Source organism: Schistocerca nitens, chromosome 2 (assembly GCF_023898315.1).
Source record: "Schistocerca nitens isolate TAMUIC-IGC-003100 chromosome 2, iqSchNite1.1, whole genome shotgun sequence".
Taxonomy (NCBI): Eukaryota; Metazoa; Arthropoda; class Insecta; order Orthoptera; family Acrididae; genus Schistocerca; species Schistocerca nitens.
The window spans coordinates 220,734,989-220,751,463 of NC_064615.1; the positions used below are offsets into that span (position 1 = coordinate 220,734,989).

Here is a 16,475-nt window from a genome sequence, read left to right on the forward strand (position 1 = left end):
CGTACGCGCCGCGGCCTGTCTTCCTTGCAGGCCTCGTAAGACACTTTAGGTCATTGCTTATGGAACTAAAGTTTTCTTTGTTTTGTGTTGTAATTCAGTCTTCCTCGAACAAAATCAAGTTTAATGAATTTCTTCCAGTCCTGCAAATGCAGAGATCTTGGAAACATATTATTTGCACACAAATTCGGTGAATAGGTGTGTACAAAATTATCTACTAAAATATGTCGGCGACATATAAGACGGTTTTCGAAATAAAAATATGTGTATGTTAAATATATGAGAAGACAGAGTTATTAGTCTCATCAACTTCCAGAGTTTGCTATTCATACAAGTTCCAGTCAATGAAGGAATTTAATACGACAGATTTATTATCAAACAAGCACTCAAAAAATACGAACGCCACTACTCTGTTTGTAACACCTCTGGACCTACAGTGTAATTATTACGTAACATCTGCGGATCGTCTGCAGGAGACCAGTAGGTGAAGGTGGAAGTTGAAGGTGTGGGGTTAAAGTGTAGGATAGTGTACACAAATCAAATTATAATGGGTGACAATCCACCAGGAAGAAATCCGATGCAAAGATTTGCTAATGCAGTTTCATCAGTAGTTGAAGGCCCCGTAATATGGTTTAGAGGTATTCGAAATAATCTTGAGCATTTGTTTTGACGTTGATAACAATGCAAATAATGTTAGATTAGTTCGTTGTTTGTTAGGGAATGAGATTTACAGGCACTAAATTTTGCATAATTTTATGTATTTCTCATATAATGAAAAATAATTATTATTTATTTTTCTAGAAAAGGTAGTCGAACCAAATCGACCCACTTATTATTGGTATCATCGTAAAATGAGACGTGTCCCAACAATAGATGAATGCTATACGGACGACGCTGTGTGCTACTTAGAGGCTAATGCACAGTTCAAGAGAGACAAGTATGTATGTCGCAAAGCATTACACACACACAGACACATTTAATAGCATTCTTCTATAACAAATTTCAAAAGCTTATCTTTCTGCTTAGCCATACTGTTTATTGCCCACATTTCACTTCCAAACAAGACTATACCCCAGACACATAAAGAATGGAACACTTATTCTGAGTAACATTGAAACACATCCTAACAATCTAATAGGAGTCATTGGATAATGTTGAATTGAGAAAGGGAGCTGTACAAATCTGCATTTTCACCCATACCAGTGTTTTGTGTAAATTGATAGCCGGAAAATGTTGTTAAAATATAATTTATCAACATTTGCATCCTCGTGCTGAGACTCCCTATTTATGTGCTGTATTAAGGCAGAAACACCACTCTTTGACAGTATAATGAGGAGATTTGTGTACTTCTTAAAAGATTCACAACTTATTTCTATAATGAATTTTCACTCTGCGACATAGTGTCTTCTGATTGGACACTTCCGGGCAAAACAGAGCTTTGTGCTTGACCACTACCCCTCCCTCTTAGTATGCTGTTAGCTGTTGCACTACCAGTTCTTTCAAATGAAATAACAGTTGTAAGTGGAGCAAGCTTACCAGTAGCTTTGCTGTTAAAGGTGTAGTCAGCTTTTTCGTTACCATCATTAGCAACACTGTATACAACTTTATTCCTCATACATGAGATCATTTCCTCCCTTTAGGGAAGAAAAAAAAAAAGTGCACTCAAATCTAAATCGAAAGCTGAAGTTTTGTAAATAAACAAAGGTGATGTGACTTACCGAACGAAAGCGCTGGCAGGTCGATAGACACACAAATTCAAGCTTTCGCAACAAACTGTTGCCTCATCAGGAAAGAGGGAAGGAGAGGGAAAGACGAAAGGATGTGGGTTTTAAGGGAGAGGGTAAGGAGTCATTCCAATCCCGGGAGCGGAAAGACTTACCTTAGGGGGAAAAAAGGAAGGGTATGCACACACACACACACACACACACACACACACACACACACTCACACACATATATATATATATATACAGAAACAATCAGACATCTCACAAGCAGACATATTTAAAGACCTTTTACTGGCAAAAACAGAAAGAGAAAATAAGACGACAGAAAAGATTTCGAAATGCAACAGTGACAATAACAAACGTAATTGTTGGGTCCAAATTACTGATATCAATATACTGGATAGTGCTCTGTTGTAGTTGACAAAAGCTGCTGGACTGGAATATTTTTTTAATTCTCATCCATATGGTTGAAGGACTAAACTTAAATAATTTGGGACTTGTCACTCAGTCTGTATCACAATGTTACCCACTGGCCCACCATAATCTTTGGCTGCAGTAGCTACTGGAGTGCCCGCTTGGACAGCTTCTGTAACTATTGTTGTTTGTTCATGCTTTTAATTTCTCTTGGAACCCCATACTTACAACAAGATGCTCCAGTTATTGACAGCCATTTATTACTGTGATTGGTATCATGTTAAAGCTGGAACCAAAATTCATAATGTAACTAATTTTGTTCACTGATATGTTTCTAACTTATCCTAAAAAAAATAATACTATGGTACCAGTCTTACATGCCCCTCCTTAACATTAACACTTGGGGATTGATCTTTTTCATTGGCTTTACTGCATACAATATCATGGATCAGTCCAATGCAACATTATTAGTAAATTGAACTTTTAAATGCGACACATTGTTTTAAGGAGAACTGTATCTAAATTTTTGTCTTTGTGAAAATACTGAAAATTTCTCTCAGAATGTCAACAAACACTCCTCAATTTATTTTCCTTCCAAAATAATTGATTGGTCAGGAACTGCTAACCTCCAATGTTGCCATACAGTAATCTTACTGAAGAGAATGGTTTAATGGTCCTTATTGTTTAAACAAATCAGTAGTGCTGTCAAAGGTTGGGACTTCTACTTAATTTTTATACAGGAGCTCTAGAGAACAGGGTTATGATCTGAAAAAATTGAACTATTCACCATAGAGTTGCAGATCGTGGACTAACGTGTGTTAAAATTGTGGATCTCATGTTATGTAAACATTGGTGATATCCTTGTATTGTCTTAATCCAAACAATTACATTTTAACATTAGAAAGAGTACCATATTGGTAATATCTTGTGCAGCTGTCTCATGCGAAGCAGTGCTAGTGGAGGCAATGAGACCAGATGTTCAATCTATACAAGGAGCAAGCAGTAAAGGAAATAAAGCAGAAATTTGGGATGGGAATTACAGTTCAAGTAAGGACAAATAAAAGCTGTGACCTTGTCATTTTGTCAGAGGCTCCAAAGAATTTGGAAGAGCAGTTAAACAGAATAGACAGTGTTTTGAAAGGAGGATATAAGATGAGAATTAACAAAAGCAAAAGAAGGGTAATGGAATGCAGTCGAATTAAATTGGGTGATACTGAGGGAATTAGATTAGGAAATGAGACACTAACAGTGGATGAGCTCTTCTACTTGGTAGTGGCAAGAAAAGTGGAAGAGAAATTTTCTAACTTTGAATATAGATTTCAAAGTTAAGAAGTCTCTTCTGAAAATATCTGCCTGGAATGTAGCCTTGTTTGGAAGAGAAATGCGAGCAATAAACAGTTTAGTCAAGAACAGAACAGAAGCTTCTGAAATATGGTGCTGTAGGAGAATGCTAAATATGAGGTGGACACAAAATGAACATTACATGCTGTCTAGAAATTACATTATATTCTGTCTAGAAATTTTAAAATCTAGAGTAATGGATAACATCGGAGTGGTGACTGGAAGGGCGTCCAGACCACCCTTTAAATATAACCTATCAGATGCATTCTGAAGTCACCAGAGGTACAGGGATGCTGGGGTGTAGGCTGTGGGCCAGGGCACAGGGCAGTGCACAGCTACAGATAGAAGCTGGGCCAATCTGTAAAAAGTTTTTTCTCTTTTGCCCCAGACAGTACAGGTGTCCATCATTGTACGCGTGTCTAATTCCGCTCTCTTGGCTGTTTGGTCGATGTACTTTGCTGAGGATACAGCTCTGTTGCCAGTGGTCCAGTTGCGACAGCCCCAGCAAGACACACTACCCCAGCAATGAACTCTTTGATGGCAGTTATATGCTGGCCTCCAGTAACAAGTGGCACTGACGCCTTGCTGATCTGCTCTCTGAGATGGCGGAAGGTGTATGCTGTTGGGTGGATGTCCTCTGCAGCAGCTGGGATGCAATCCCCTGCCTACAGGCAGGACTCAACCAAGCTGCTAGGAGGCCTGGTCTGGCCTGCTCCTGACTAGCTTGGAGTCCCGTGCAATCTTGGGGTTGAATTGTGGCCCTGCCACTGACTGGAACTGTGGTCCCCATCAGAAGCTTCATGTGGCCGCCCATGTGGCACAGCCCCATCGTCAATGAGAGCTGTAACACTAAAGACACTGGCATTACTTGACTTCCTCCTATTTATACTTAGCAGTGCGCATATGTTTTGCAAATATACCTCTTCAAGTCATGTATTGACACATACTAGATTAGTGCTGGTGCGCTGATTTCAGTGGTGGTTTGTGGCAAGAGTTACTTGCAGTCCTGCTGAGCATGCCATTTTGGCAACTCTTGCACCCATGTCAGCCCGACATACTGTGCTACTTCACATTGCACAAAGCTATCATCAACAAGCCTGCACTTGACTTACAGTTATGGCTGCCATCCACTGCCACAAATTCACACTAAAATTACCATATGCGGTAACTGCTACAGTACATATAACCGTGCTGACCCAGCATGGATATGGAACACAGGCACAAGAAAAAGAATAATTATACGCCATTACTCACAGTGTAGTTCTCTTAAGGTGAAGTTTTAAGACATTAGACTTTATTTGGGAGGAAAAAAGTTCAGATACATTCTGGCCAATGTGAATTAGCTTTTTTGTGGTTTTCTCAAATTGCTAAAGGCAAATGTTGGGGTGGTTTCTTTAAGAAGAGCGAGGCCAGTTTCCTTCCATGTTCTTGTGCTGTGGCTCGAGTTACCACTGTACATCTGACTTTAAGACCTCCAGCGTCCTCCATTCTATCTAAAAGTAATCTAAATTGTCACTGTCACAGAATGGGTAAGAAGTGAGAATATGACACATTTTACTACAGTCAAATTACCAGTACTAGATTTCTAGCACACTTCATCTCCAAAGTTGTGCAGGCACAAGGCTTGTTAGAAGTGTTAAGATTCCTGCAACACATAATTTATTGTCTGTTTTGAGGACAGTGATTTGAATAAAATGTCAATGCCTATGAGCTGTTCTTCCATTATAACAAGTGAACGGCAGCTGTTGTTATCAGCAAGCCCAGAAAATTAATACCATTGTATGAACCATAATGCAAGAGATCAGTCATGAATACAGCTGGATTGCATTAAAATATGTGAGAAGCATTACCATTCAAAACCATCTCCACATTTTTGCTACTGCAGTGTACGTAACCGAGCGAGGTGGCGCAGTGGTTAGCACACTGGACTCGCATTCGGGAGGACGACGGTTCAATCCCGTCTCCGGCCATCCTGATTTAGGTTTTCCGTGATTTCCCTAAATCGCTTCAGGCAAAAATGCCGGGATGGTTCCTTTGAAAGGGCACGGCCGATTTCCTTCCCCATCCTTCCCTCACCGAGCTTGCGCTCCGTCTCTAATGACCTCGTTGTCGACGGGACGTTAAACACTAATCTCCTCCTCCTGCAGTGTACGTGCAATGTGGCAGCTGGGTGCAAGCAACTGCTACACAATAGGCGATAAGGCCAAAATTGAGAAATGTGGCTGCTGCAAAATGTTTCCAAATGTCTGTTCTACGTTGTTCATGAGGAGTTTTGGGTACATCATTTGTGTCCTGTTGATTTATTTACCAACTTTGTTTTACCTCACTTCGCAGTGTGCCAAGCTTTCATTGTATTTAAGCCTTAAAAACCAGTTATTGTGCACAGAATCCATGTTCTTTGATTTTATTTTTGTAAAAATCAGGTAATGTGTGCAGGGTCCATATTCTTTGATTTTATTTTATTGCGTTGACCTTTGGTCTACATGCCATGCACCCATGACCAAATTACAAAAGTGGTACATCTCTTGATTGAAACAGGTATCACATACAGAGTATGTAGAAGCTAATAACAAATCATGTCAACACATCATGGTAATGGGTAACAAATAATTATTTTAGGCTATTAAAGGAAGAAAGAATAAAATATCACAAAATGCAATAATTTGTTATAAAGTGACATTGTGACACAATTCTTTGATTATGTGATAGCTTTCAAAAGGCAAAGATTAAGCAGTGCATAGGTGTGGCACTATTATCTCACAATCTGTGGTGTGGTATAGAACAGGATGTTCCAACGCAGCCCCACAGGGCATGGTACTCCCCGATGGCCCCATTCCACCTTCAGGCGGGAGCATCTGGTATAGGCAGTCCATTTGCATGCATACTGCACATATGTGACGTATTTGGCTACCTCACAGAGAATCCAGGAGGATGGCGTGGGCTATGACCTGACTGCCTGTGCGTCAGCTGTTTGCCCATCTGTGCCAGTGAGTGTGGACAATTGAGAGGCAAGAGTGTGGTATAAAAGCTTTCCTTTGAAACAGGCACTTAATTCCGTGCGCTGTTTACAATCAAGTGATAAGTTGTGATGATTTTGTCAGCTCCTGCATTTCCTAATGGATGGATAGTGGTGGTAATGGTTATCAACATTGCTTTGTCTCTTGCACATAGTTATTTGCTTATCACATCACCACTCATGCTAAAATAATGTATCACTTCCTTGTAATATAGGTGCACAACTTCTATAAAGGTTTTAAATGTAGCCATCTTGCTTTTAGCTGTTAAATTTTTGTTTTATGGTTGAAATTTCGGCATTGAGTCATTTTCAGGTGCAGGGTTTTGACATAAAGGCGTAACATAAATCTGTATGTCAAAATCTTATGCTTGAAAATCTCTTAATGCTACAACTGCAATCCTGAAATAAAATGCAAACAGCTGAAAGCAAGTTAGCAACATTTTAAAAATATTATATGATTTGAACTACCTTCTGATGTTGAGTTGCACCACCAGTTTGGAGTAGTTGCTTTAATAATGGTTTCTGTTCTGAAATAGAGGCACAGCACGTGGTCTTTGAGGGAATTAATAAAAGGTTATGCTTGAAGGTATACCTAAATTAAATTATGTATGGAATTATATTTAACTTTAAGGATGCTCAGCTTGTGTTCACCTTATCATTCTTCTGTGTCTGGCATGTGAAATTCAACAAGGAATGTATTATTTCTTCTAGAATGGTGGAGAGTGAAATCTTGAGCATACTGAGACAGAGGTATGAGGACTGTGTGCATTATGAAACTCCAGATCATGTGCCTAAATGTAAACTGCTTCTGGATCAGTACAACAAGGCTGCAGAAAATTGGTTCATTAAATGTGAGTTTAATATTACTGCTTTCCCATAACTTTATTTAAATATGCTCTTGAATAGTAAATATATCATTAACATCGAACATAGCTTTTTGTTTTTGTATTGCCCAATTTGAAAATGTTATTGAGTGGAAATGTATTTCAGCTTAAACTGGAGAAAACAATCTCAAAACCTGTTTCATGTAATTGGATAGATAAAAAAAATCTACTCACCAAGCAGTGACAGAATGCACACATAAAAGGTATAGTTTGGAAGCTTTTGGAGCCAGTGGCTCCTTCTGGCAGAAAGGTGGGAGGGAAGGGAGGATGAAGGAAAAGTGCTGTTGAGGATTAGGGAAAGGGGTGAAGTTGAGAATCCCCCAGGTCAGGGGAGACTTAACGGATGCATAAGACCCAGTTTTTATGTGGGCACCCAAATAAATGACCACTACCATCTGCGGCCAAGAGAATTTTTTTTATTAACTTTTATCACTATACCTATGCTATTCTTCAGTCATGACTGGACAGACTGTGTCAGTGTTACTAAGTTGAGATTATGCACAATTCTAATACAATAACAAGTTAGCTTAAGTATAGTATAATACTTAATAACATCATCTAGGACAGTTTCCAGCCTCTGGCCAGGTCTGTCTTGACACCATCTCTCAGTCTTCACCTTGTTCCAATCTTCTCCTTTATTCAGGACTCATTCCTTCACTCCTTTCATCCGACTTCCTCAAATCCTGCCCTGAAATGAGATCCATCCTTCATGAAATCCTCCCCACTCCACCAAGAGTGTCTTTCCGCCGTCCACCTAACCTTCGTAACCTGTTAGTTCATCCCTATGAAATCCCCAAACCACCTTCCCTACCCTCTGGCTCCTATCCTTGTAACTGCCCCCGGTGTAAAACCTGTCCCATGCACCCTCCCACCACCACCTACTCCAGTCCTGTAACCCGGAAGGTGTACACGATCAAAGGCAGAGCCACGTGTGAAAGCACCCACGTGATTTACCAACTGACCTGCCTACACTGTGAAGCTTTCTATGTGGGAATGACCAGCAACAAACTGTCCATTCGCATGAATGGACACAGGCAGACAGTGTTTGTTGGTAATGAGGATCACCCTGTGGCTAAACATGCCTTGGTGCACGGCCAGCACATCTTGGCACAGTGTTACACCGTGCGGGTTATCTGGATACTTCCCACCAACACCAACCTATCCGAACTCCGGAGATGGGAACTTGCTCTTCAATATATCCTCTCTTCCCGTTACCCACCAAGCCTCAATCTCCGCTAATTTCAAGTTGCCGCCACTCGTACCTCACCTGTCATTCAACAACATCTTTGCCTCTGCACTTCCGCGTCGACTGACATCTCTGCCCAAACTCTTTGTCTTTAAATATGTGTGCTTGTGTCTGTATATGTGTGGATGGATATGTGTGTGTGTGTGCGCGAGTGTATACCCGTCCTTTTTCCCCCTAAGGTAAGTCTTTCCGCTCCCGGGATTGGAATGACTCCTTACCCTCTTCCATAAAACCCACATCCTTTTGTCTTTCCCTCTCCTTCCCTCTTTCCTGATGAAGCAACAGTTTGTTGCGAAAGCTTGAATTTCGTGTGTATGTTTGTGTTTGTTTGTGTGTCTATCGACCTGCCAGCACTTTTGTTCGGTAAGTCACATCATCTTTGTTTTTTATATCTAAAAACAAAGATGATGTGACTTACCAAACGAAAGCGCTGGCAGGTCGATAGACACAAAACAAACACAAACATACACACAAAATTCAAGCTTTCGCAACAAACTGTTGCCTCATCAGGAAAGAGGGAAGGAGAGGGAAAGACAAAACAATGTGGGTTTTATGGAAGAGGGTAAGGAGTCATTCCAATCCCGGGAGTGGGAAGACTTACCTTGGGGGGAAAAAAGGACAGGTATACACTCGAGCACACACACATATCCATCCGCACATACACAGACACAAGCAGACATTATATATATTCCACGTAGGAAAAATATATATAAAAAACAAAGATGCTTTAACTTACCAAACGAGAAAGCGTTGGTATGTTGATAGATATGATAAAAAACAGAAACACACACACAATATTCAAGCTTTCACAACCCCTGGTTGCTTCATCAGGAAAGAGGGAAGGAGAGGGAAAGACGATGTGGGTTTTAAGGGAGAGGGTGAGGGGTCATTCCAATCCCGGGAGCGGAAAGACTTACCTTAGGGGGAAAAAGGGACAGGCATACACTCGTGCGTGTGTGCGCACACACACACACACATCCATCCGCACATATACAGACACAGGCAGACATATGTAAATGCAAAGAGGTTGGGCAAGGATGTCAGTCGAGGCGGAAGTACAAAGGCAAAGATGTTGTTGAATGACAGGTGAGGTACGAGGGGCGGCAACTTGAAATTAGTGGAGGTTGAGGCCTGATGGGTAACGGGAAGAGAGAATATATTGAAGGGCAAGTTCCCATCTCTGGAGTTCGGATAGGTTGGTGTCAGTGGGAAGTATCCAGATAACCCGCACGGTGTAACACTGTGCCAAGATGAGCTGGCTGTGCACCAAGGCATGTTTAACCACAGGGTGATCCTCATTACCAACAAACACTGTCTGCCTGTGTCCGTTCATGCGAATGGACAGTTTGTTGCTGGTCATTCCCACATAGAACACTTCACAGTGTAGGCATGTCAGTTGGTAAATCATGTGGGTGCTTTCACACGTGGCTCTGCCTTTGATTGTGTACAACTTCCAGGTTACAGGACTGGAGTAGGTGGTGGTGGGAGGGTGCATGGGACAGGTTTTACAGCAGGGGCGTTTACAAGGGTAGGAGCCAGAGGTTAGGGAAGGTGGTTTGGGGATTTCATAGGGATGAACCAAGAGGTTACGAAGGTTAGGTGGACAGCGGAAAGACACTCTTGGTGGAGTGGGAAGGATTTCATGAAGGATGGATCTCATTTCAGGGCTGGATTTGAGGAAGTCTTATCCCTGCTGGAGAGCCACATTCAGAGTCCGATCCAGTCCCGGAAAGTATCCTGTCACAAGTGGGGCACTTTTGGGGTTCTTCTATGAGAGGTTCTGGGTTTGAGGGGATGAGGAAGTGGCTCAAGCTATTTGCTTCTGTACCAGGTCGGGAGGGTAGTTGCGGGGTGCGAAAGCTGTTTTCAGGTTATTGGTGTAATGGGTTCAGGACTGGAGCAGATTCGTTTGCCATGAAGACCTAAGCTGTAGGGAAGAGACCGTTTGATATGGAATGGGTGGCAGCTGTCATAATGGAGGTACTGTTGCTTGTTAGTGGGTTTGATGAGGATGGATGCTTGTCAAGCTGATCCCATAGCAACAGGTCATAGCTGATATGGCTACAAAATAGTAAATAACATAGTATTAGTGGGTACTGATTAGTTGTCTCATGTTTGTTTTCTCAGGAGATCTATGACTTGTGAGAGTTTTTCACACACATGCGCGGTGTGTCGTTGCCAAAGTTTACTATCACCGTAAAACACAGAAGTTTGACAGCCCTTTCATAGTTCAGTTGTCCTTTGCCACTAAGGCTACATGCCAATTTTTGGATTTTGTCTTCATTGAGCTTCATTTTGTTTATAGCAAACCATTCCTTTGTCACACCAAACAAAATATCTGCTTCTTCTTGAGCTATGCTATCACTGGTGTGTTTTGAGTACAAAATTGTGTCATCTGCAAACTGCAAGAACTGTCCGCGAGAGCTTAAATCATTTACACAAACTTGGAAAAAGAATGGTCTATTACTGAACCCTGTGCATATAATACTAGACTCCATGAACAGATACATTCTGCCTTGTTTTTTCTAAATAAGAAATGAGGGTTGCCAGGTTCAGATCGTTTGGAAGGACCATATGAGGAATGCAGTCATACACCTTACTTAAGTCATGAAGTTGTTAGTGTTAAAATTTTCTTGAAAACTTTCGTGGGCATTCCATAGATATTCTATCAGAAGGCGTATAAGAATTTATGAATTATATTAGATTCAGTGTTTGTTCAATAGACCTAAAGATGAGTTGATACTCGTGGGTTTGGAACTAGTCAGAAAATATAACATGAAAAACATAAAACATTTGAATATAATACACACTACCATGATCATTTCTTAGGAGAGTATCAAAATAGGTGAATACATTATAGTAAACTGGAACTGTTAATATTTACAGAAATAATTCAACTTTTAAAAGGAAACATCAGTTCATGTGTTTCCAGGACATTTTTTGGTGTTCCTTAGATATATATAGTCAAATTTGGTTTTTATGGTCTGGAAGAACTCTTTAAACGCCATTTGCTGTAGTCTGGGCTGCCATGTTACTGCTGATAGTGCTGTTTGAAAAGCAATTAATGTTTTCTTATTTATGACCCTTTTATGAATACATAATTAGAATTCCAGGAAACAGCTGGTTGCTTATTAACTCGTTTTGTATCTTAGATAATTGGGTTAACTACAGTCGTCTTGTAGTCCTAACCATATAGATTTGTGGCCAGTATAAGGGCAGGCATCACCTCTAGTTGGTAGATGGTTTTCTACAAACAGTCAGTAACTGGTTGTTAAGTTTATAAATTCTGTCTCTTTAGTGCAATCTTTACCAAAGTGTACACTGAAAATCCCCCCCCCCCCCCCATGAACCATGGACCTTGCTGTTGGTGGGGAGACAAACGTGTGGTTCCTGTAGAGGGGCAGCAGCCTTTTCAGTAGTTGTAGGGGCAACAGTCTGGATGATTGATCTGGCTTTGTAACACTAACCAAAACGGCCTTGCTGTGCTGGTACTGCGAACAGCTTAATGGCCATGGGTGACTGGAATTCGGTAGTACGAAAAGGAAGAGAAGGAAACGTAGTAGGTGAATATGGAATGAGGGCAAGAAACGAAAGAGGAAGCCGCCTGGTAGAATTTTGCACAGAGCATAACTTAATCATAGCTAACACTTGGTTCAAGAATCATAAAAGAAGTTGTAGACATGGAAGAGGCCTGGAGATACTCGAAGGTTTCAGATAGATCATATAATGGCAAGGCAGAAATTTAGGAACCAGGTTTTAAATTGTAAGACATTTCCAGTGGCAGATGTGGACTCTGAACACAATCTATTGGTTATGAACTGTAGATTAAAACTGAAGAAACTGCAAAAAGGTGGGAATTTAAGGAGATTGGATCTGGATAAACTGACAGAACCAGAGGTTGTACAGAGTTTCAGGGAGAACATTAGGGGACGATTGACAGGAATGGGGGTAACTTTGAGGGATGAAATAGTGAAAGCAGCAGAGGATCAAGTAGGTAAAAAGATGAGGGCTAGTAGAAATCCTTGGGTAACAGAAGATATATAGAGTTTAATTGATGAAAGGAGAAAATATAAAAATGCAGTTATTGAAGCAGCCAAAAAGGAATACAAACGTCTCAAAAATGAGATCAACAGGAAGTGCAAAATGGCTAAGCAGGGATGGCTAGAGGACAAATGCAAGGATGTAGGGGGCATATATCACTAGGTGTAACATAGATACTGCGTACAGGAAAATTAAAGAGACCTTTGGAGAAAAGAGAACCACATGCATGAATATCAAGAGCTCAGATGGAAACGCAGTTGTAAGCAAAGAAGGGAAAGCAAAAAGGTGGAAGGAGTATATAGAGGGTCTATACAAGAGCGATGTACTTGAGGACAATATTATGGAAATGGAAGAGGATGTAGATGAAGATGAAAGAGTTCATGAAGGATGAGAATAATTTAAACAAGATATTTTTTATTTTATGTATTTATTTATTTATTTGTTTATCCAAACATCTGTAGACATTAGGAATTGTATGGATGTCCTTAACACACAAGTATATGCAGTACAGAAACGCACATTCGTAAATGTATATAAATACAGATGACAAAATAGGTACATTCCTTATTTGCTTTAGTATGTTACATATTTGTACCCAATATTTCCCTTATTTTACTCTGTTGCACGTGTTGTGAAATACTTTTTAATCATACCAGTTAATTATTGGCATAATTGTCAACATAATTTATCATTTCAGGTAATCCTTGATAGTGTAAAAACATTTTTCTAACAGTTAATTTTTAAGGAATTCCAGAAGGCATGTATTTCACTTTAGTCTGATAAATTGTGGAAGTTCATTGTGCAATTTAAATCCATTGTGTGGCACACTATTTTGGGTATTTGTTTTGTTTTTCCTCGTGAGGTGTAAGTGGTAGCTGGATCTGGGTTCATGTTTGTGTAGAGACCTGTTCATTGCATACTGGTCGATTTCTTTCTTGATTTGGATCACAGATTGCAAAGTGTATTCACACAGTACAGTCAAGTTGTCCGTATAGGTAAATGACACAGTGCAATAAGTACTGTTGCTGCTTTTTGTGATAATTTGTACAGCCTTTTTTTTTTTTTTTTTTTTTTCTTCCAACCCCTTGCCTCATGGGCTCATATCTCTGATGCCTAGATGCAAGACCTGCCCCAGACATCCTCCCACCATTACCTACCCCAGTCAGGTCACAAGCATCACCTGTCTCATCAAAGGCAGTGTTATATATGAAATCAGTCATGTGATCTACAAGCTAAGCTGCAACCACTGTGCTGCATTCTACATGGGCATGACAACCAGCAAGCTGTCTGTCCGCATGAATGGCTGCTGATACACTGTGGCCAAGAAACGGCTGGACCAACGAGTTGCTGTGCACGCTGCCCAATACAACATTGTTTCTTCTGAATTGCACAATATCGAGCTCACCCTGCAATATATCCTACATTCCTTTAACCTTCCCAACCTCACCCTTCGTTAATCATTGCCCTTCCCTGTTCTCACTCCAGCACTACACAGCCCTCTCTTTTCCACATGTGCACGCACAGTCTTCTTACTTCTCCTTTTCTGCCCACCACCCCCACCCACACTCTGTTCAGCCTTCTGATTGCAGCAGCACTTTACCATCCCTCACCCCTTCCCTGCTATCCATCCCACTCCCCGTCTGAGCCCCCACATTAATCCTACCACGCAGATTGCTTCTCTCATCAGCACAAACTGCCCTTGGCAGCCAGAGACAGTGGTCGTGTGTGTGTGTGTGTGTGTGTGTGTGTGTGTGTGTGTGTGTGTGTGTGTGTGTGTGTGTGTTTTTGAGTGAGTGATATCTAACTGGGAAGATGGCCATTTGGCCAAAAGCTTGCTTATTTAACAGTCTTTTTGTTGTGTCTATCTGTGAATCGACATATCCACTATATAGTGAGTAGCAATCTATCCTTTTCATTTATATTTATTCACCATTCTTCCTCAAGATGTATCCCTTCTCTCACAATTGTAGCCATCCTTGCGTATAAGAGCTTGTTTAAAGTTTTCCTTTCGTTTTACGATTTCCATTCAGTTGGTAGCCGTCTGTATTTCTTTAACTTGTGAATCTGAATATCTTGGTCATTTGGGTTAGTTTCGTTCTTTCTCCCTTTAAGGTTACATGTTCAGTCTGTTGATCCATAGTAATGAGATGGGTTTGGAACATGTGAAATACACTATACCTGTTTTCAGAATGAAATTTTTACTCTGCAGCGGAGTGTGTGCCGATATGAAACTTTCTGGCAGATTAACTGTGTGCTGGACCGAGACTCGAACTCGGGACCTGTGCCTTTTGTGGGTAAGTGCTCTACAAAGAGCACTTGCCCACAAAAATAAAGTTTCACACCTGTTTTCATTTAAATTTAGTAAAATAACATATTAAGTAAATATGTAGTGTATGCATATTAACATACTAAACCACATAAGTAATTCCTGGGTTGTTGTAGCCAGACAATGTTAAATGGAAAAATTAACATTATTTATGCATGCTAGTTGTATTGTTGCATACAAAATGTGCACAAGTTGGATATTGCCTAGAACTCAAATTATGTGATATTGTTAGTAATATGTACAATTTATTGAGTTACCAGTTTGATCTTGATCTTTGATCTGATGATGTTAATCTGTGTGCTGTAAACAGTATGAGTACAGAGATATTTCTGTAACATTCTTCATTGTTTGGTGTCAGACTTAAGTTGTGTTTTAGTGTTAATTTAGTTGCTAATTAGGGTAGTTCGTTATGCAAAATGCAGTAGCACTTCCTGTGGTAGTGTACGTAACAGCACTTATTGGCTTCCTCGCAGATGGTGACCTTGGATTCGTTGGAGATGTCAGGGATGCCTTTATGAAGCAGAAACACCGAATGGTATGGGAGCGCAGACATGGACCAGTGGGTTCAGGGATGCGAGAAACAAATGTGCCAGCATAAATGATGTGTTGGTGCAGTTGTGTAGTTCTTGTTGTAAATTATTAATAAAGTTGTTTTTAGTTTCCAAAATGATGATAATAAATATACTTGATTTGATAGCTAAAACAATAGTTTACATTGACTTTGACCTTTGAAAAATATGTGCCTTATGCTCATTACTGTTTGTACCGACTGTACAGTTGCCATATTATGATTGGGTGTTTGTATGTACTATATTGTTCTTGCAGATTAAATCACAGATATTTGAGTCTGTCATAAATTCTAACATTTGCAACTGAAAAAAAAGTGTTAACATTTCTTTTGGTTCTGATGTCATTGTTGGTAAAGCCCTCAGAACCATACAGGACAGTAATCAGTGGCAGCACTAGGTGAAAACAGAAAGAAAATTTTAAATTAAATGAGCTGAATTATACACTAATAATAACGATACAGACATTTTGTTATTATAATATGCAAAGATTATTGCAGTGACAAAAGTTACATTAAACAAACAAGACATTAAAATAGATGAAACTTCCGGCTTTTTGCATCACTGAATTTTTTTAAGAGTACGTTGTAATTGATATCAGCCACTATTTCTGCTTCAGTTGATAGTACTGACAATGCAGATAGTCTTACTTGGTAAATCGTGCTTCTGGTGTACGTCTTAATCCATTTTAACTTGGAGAAACTTCTCTCGACAGAAGCTGTACTGACTGGAACTGTGAGCATTATTCTGATTGTTATGTAAAGATTTGTATATACTTCTTCCAAATTATTTTCTAATTTGTACTGAATATGTTGTTTTGCGTCTTTGAGTCCTGTGGTTTGGATTTTAAAAGTTGGAGTTTCTCATAAAGTTCAAAAGGCTGTATGTCGCTATTTTCACCTTCTTGAAATATTGCAC

At 40.1% G+C, this 16,475-nt stretch overlaps 1 protein-coding gene across 1 annotated transcript; it reads left to right on the forward strand.

Annotated features, from left to right (window-relative positions):
• The first annotated feature begins 440 nt into the window (after window positions 1–440).
• On the forward strand, window positions 441–15,658 carry LOC126234333 (NADH dehydrogenase [ubiquinone] 1 beta subcomplex subunit 10). Its single transcript, XM_049943018.1, has 4 exons — window positions 441–635; window positions 799–934; window positions 7,206–7,345; window positions 15,465–15,658. Exons 1-4 carry the CDS (start codon window positions 545–547, stop codon window positions 15,587–15,589), a joined length of 492 nt encoding a protein of 163 aa, XP_049798975.1. The 5' UTR covers window positions 441–544; the 3' UTR covers window positions 15,590–15,658.
• The last annotated feature ends 817 nt before the right edge of the window (window positions 15,659–16,475 follow it).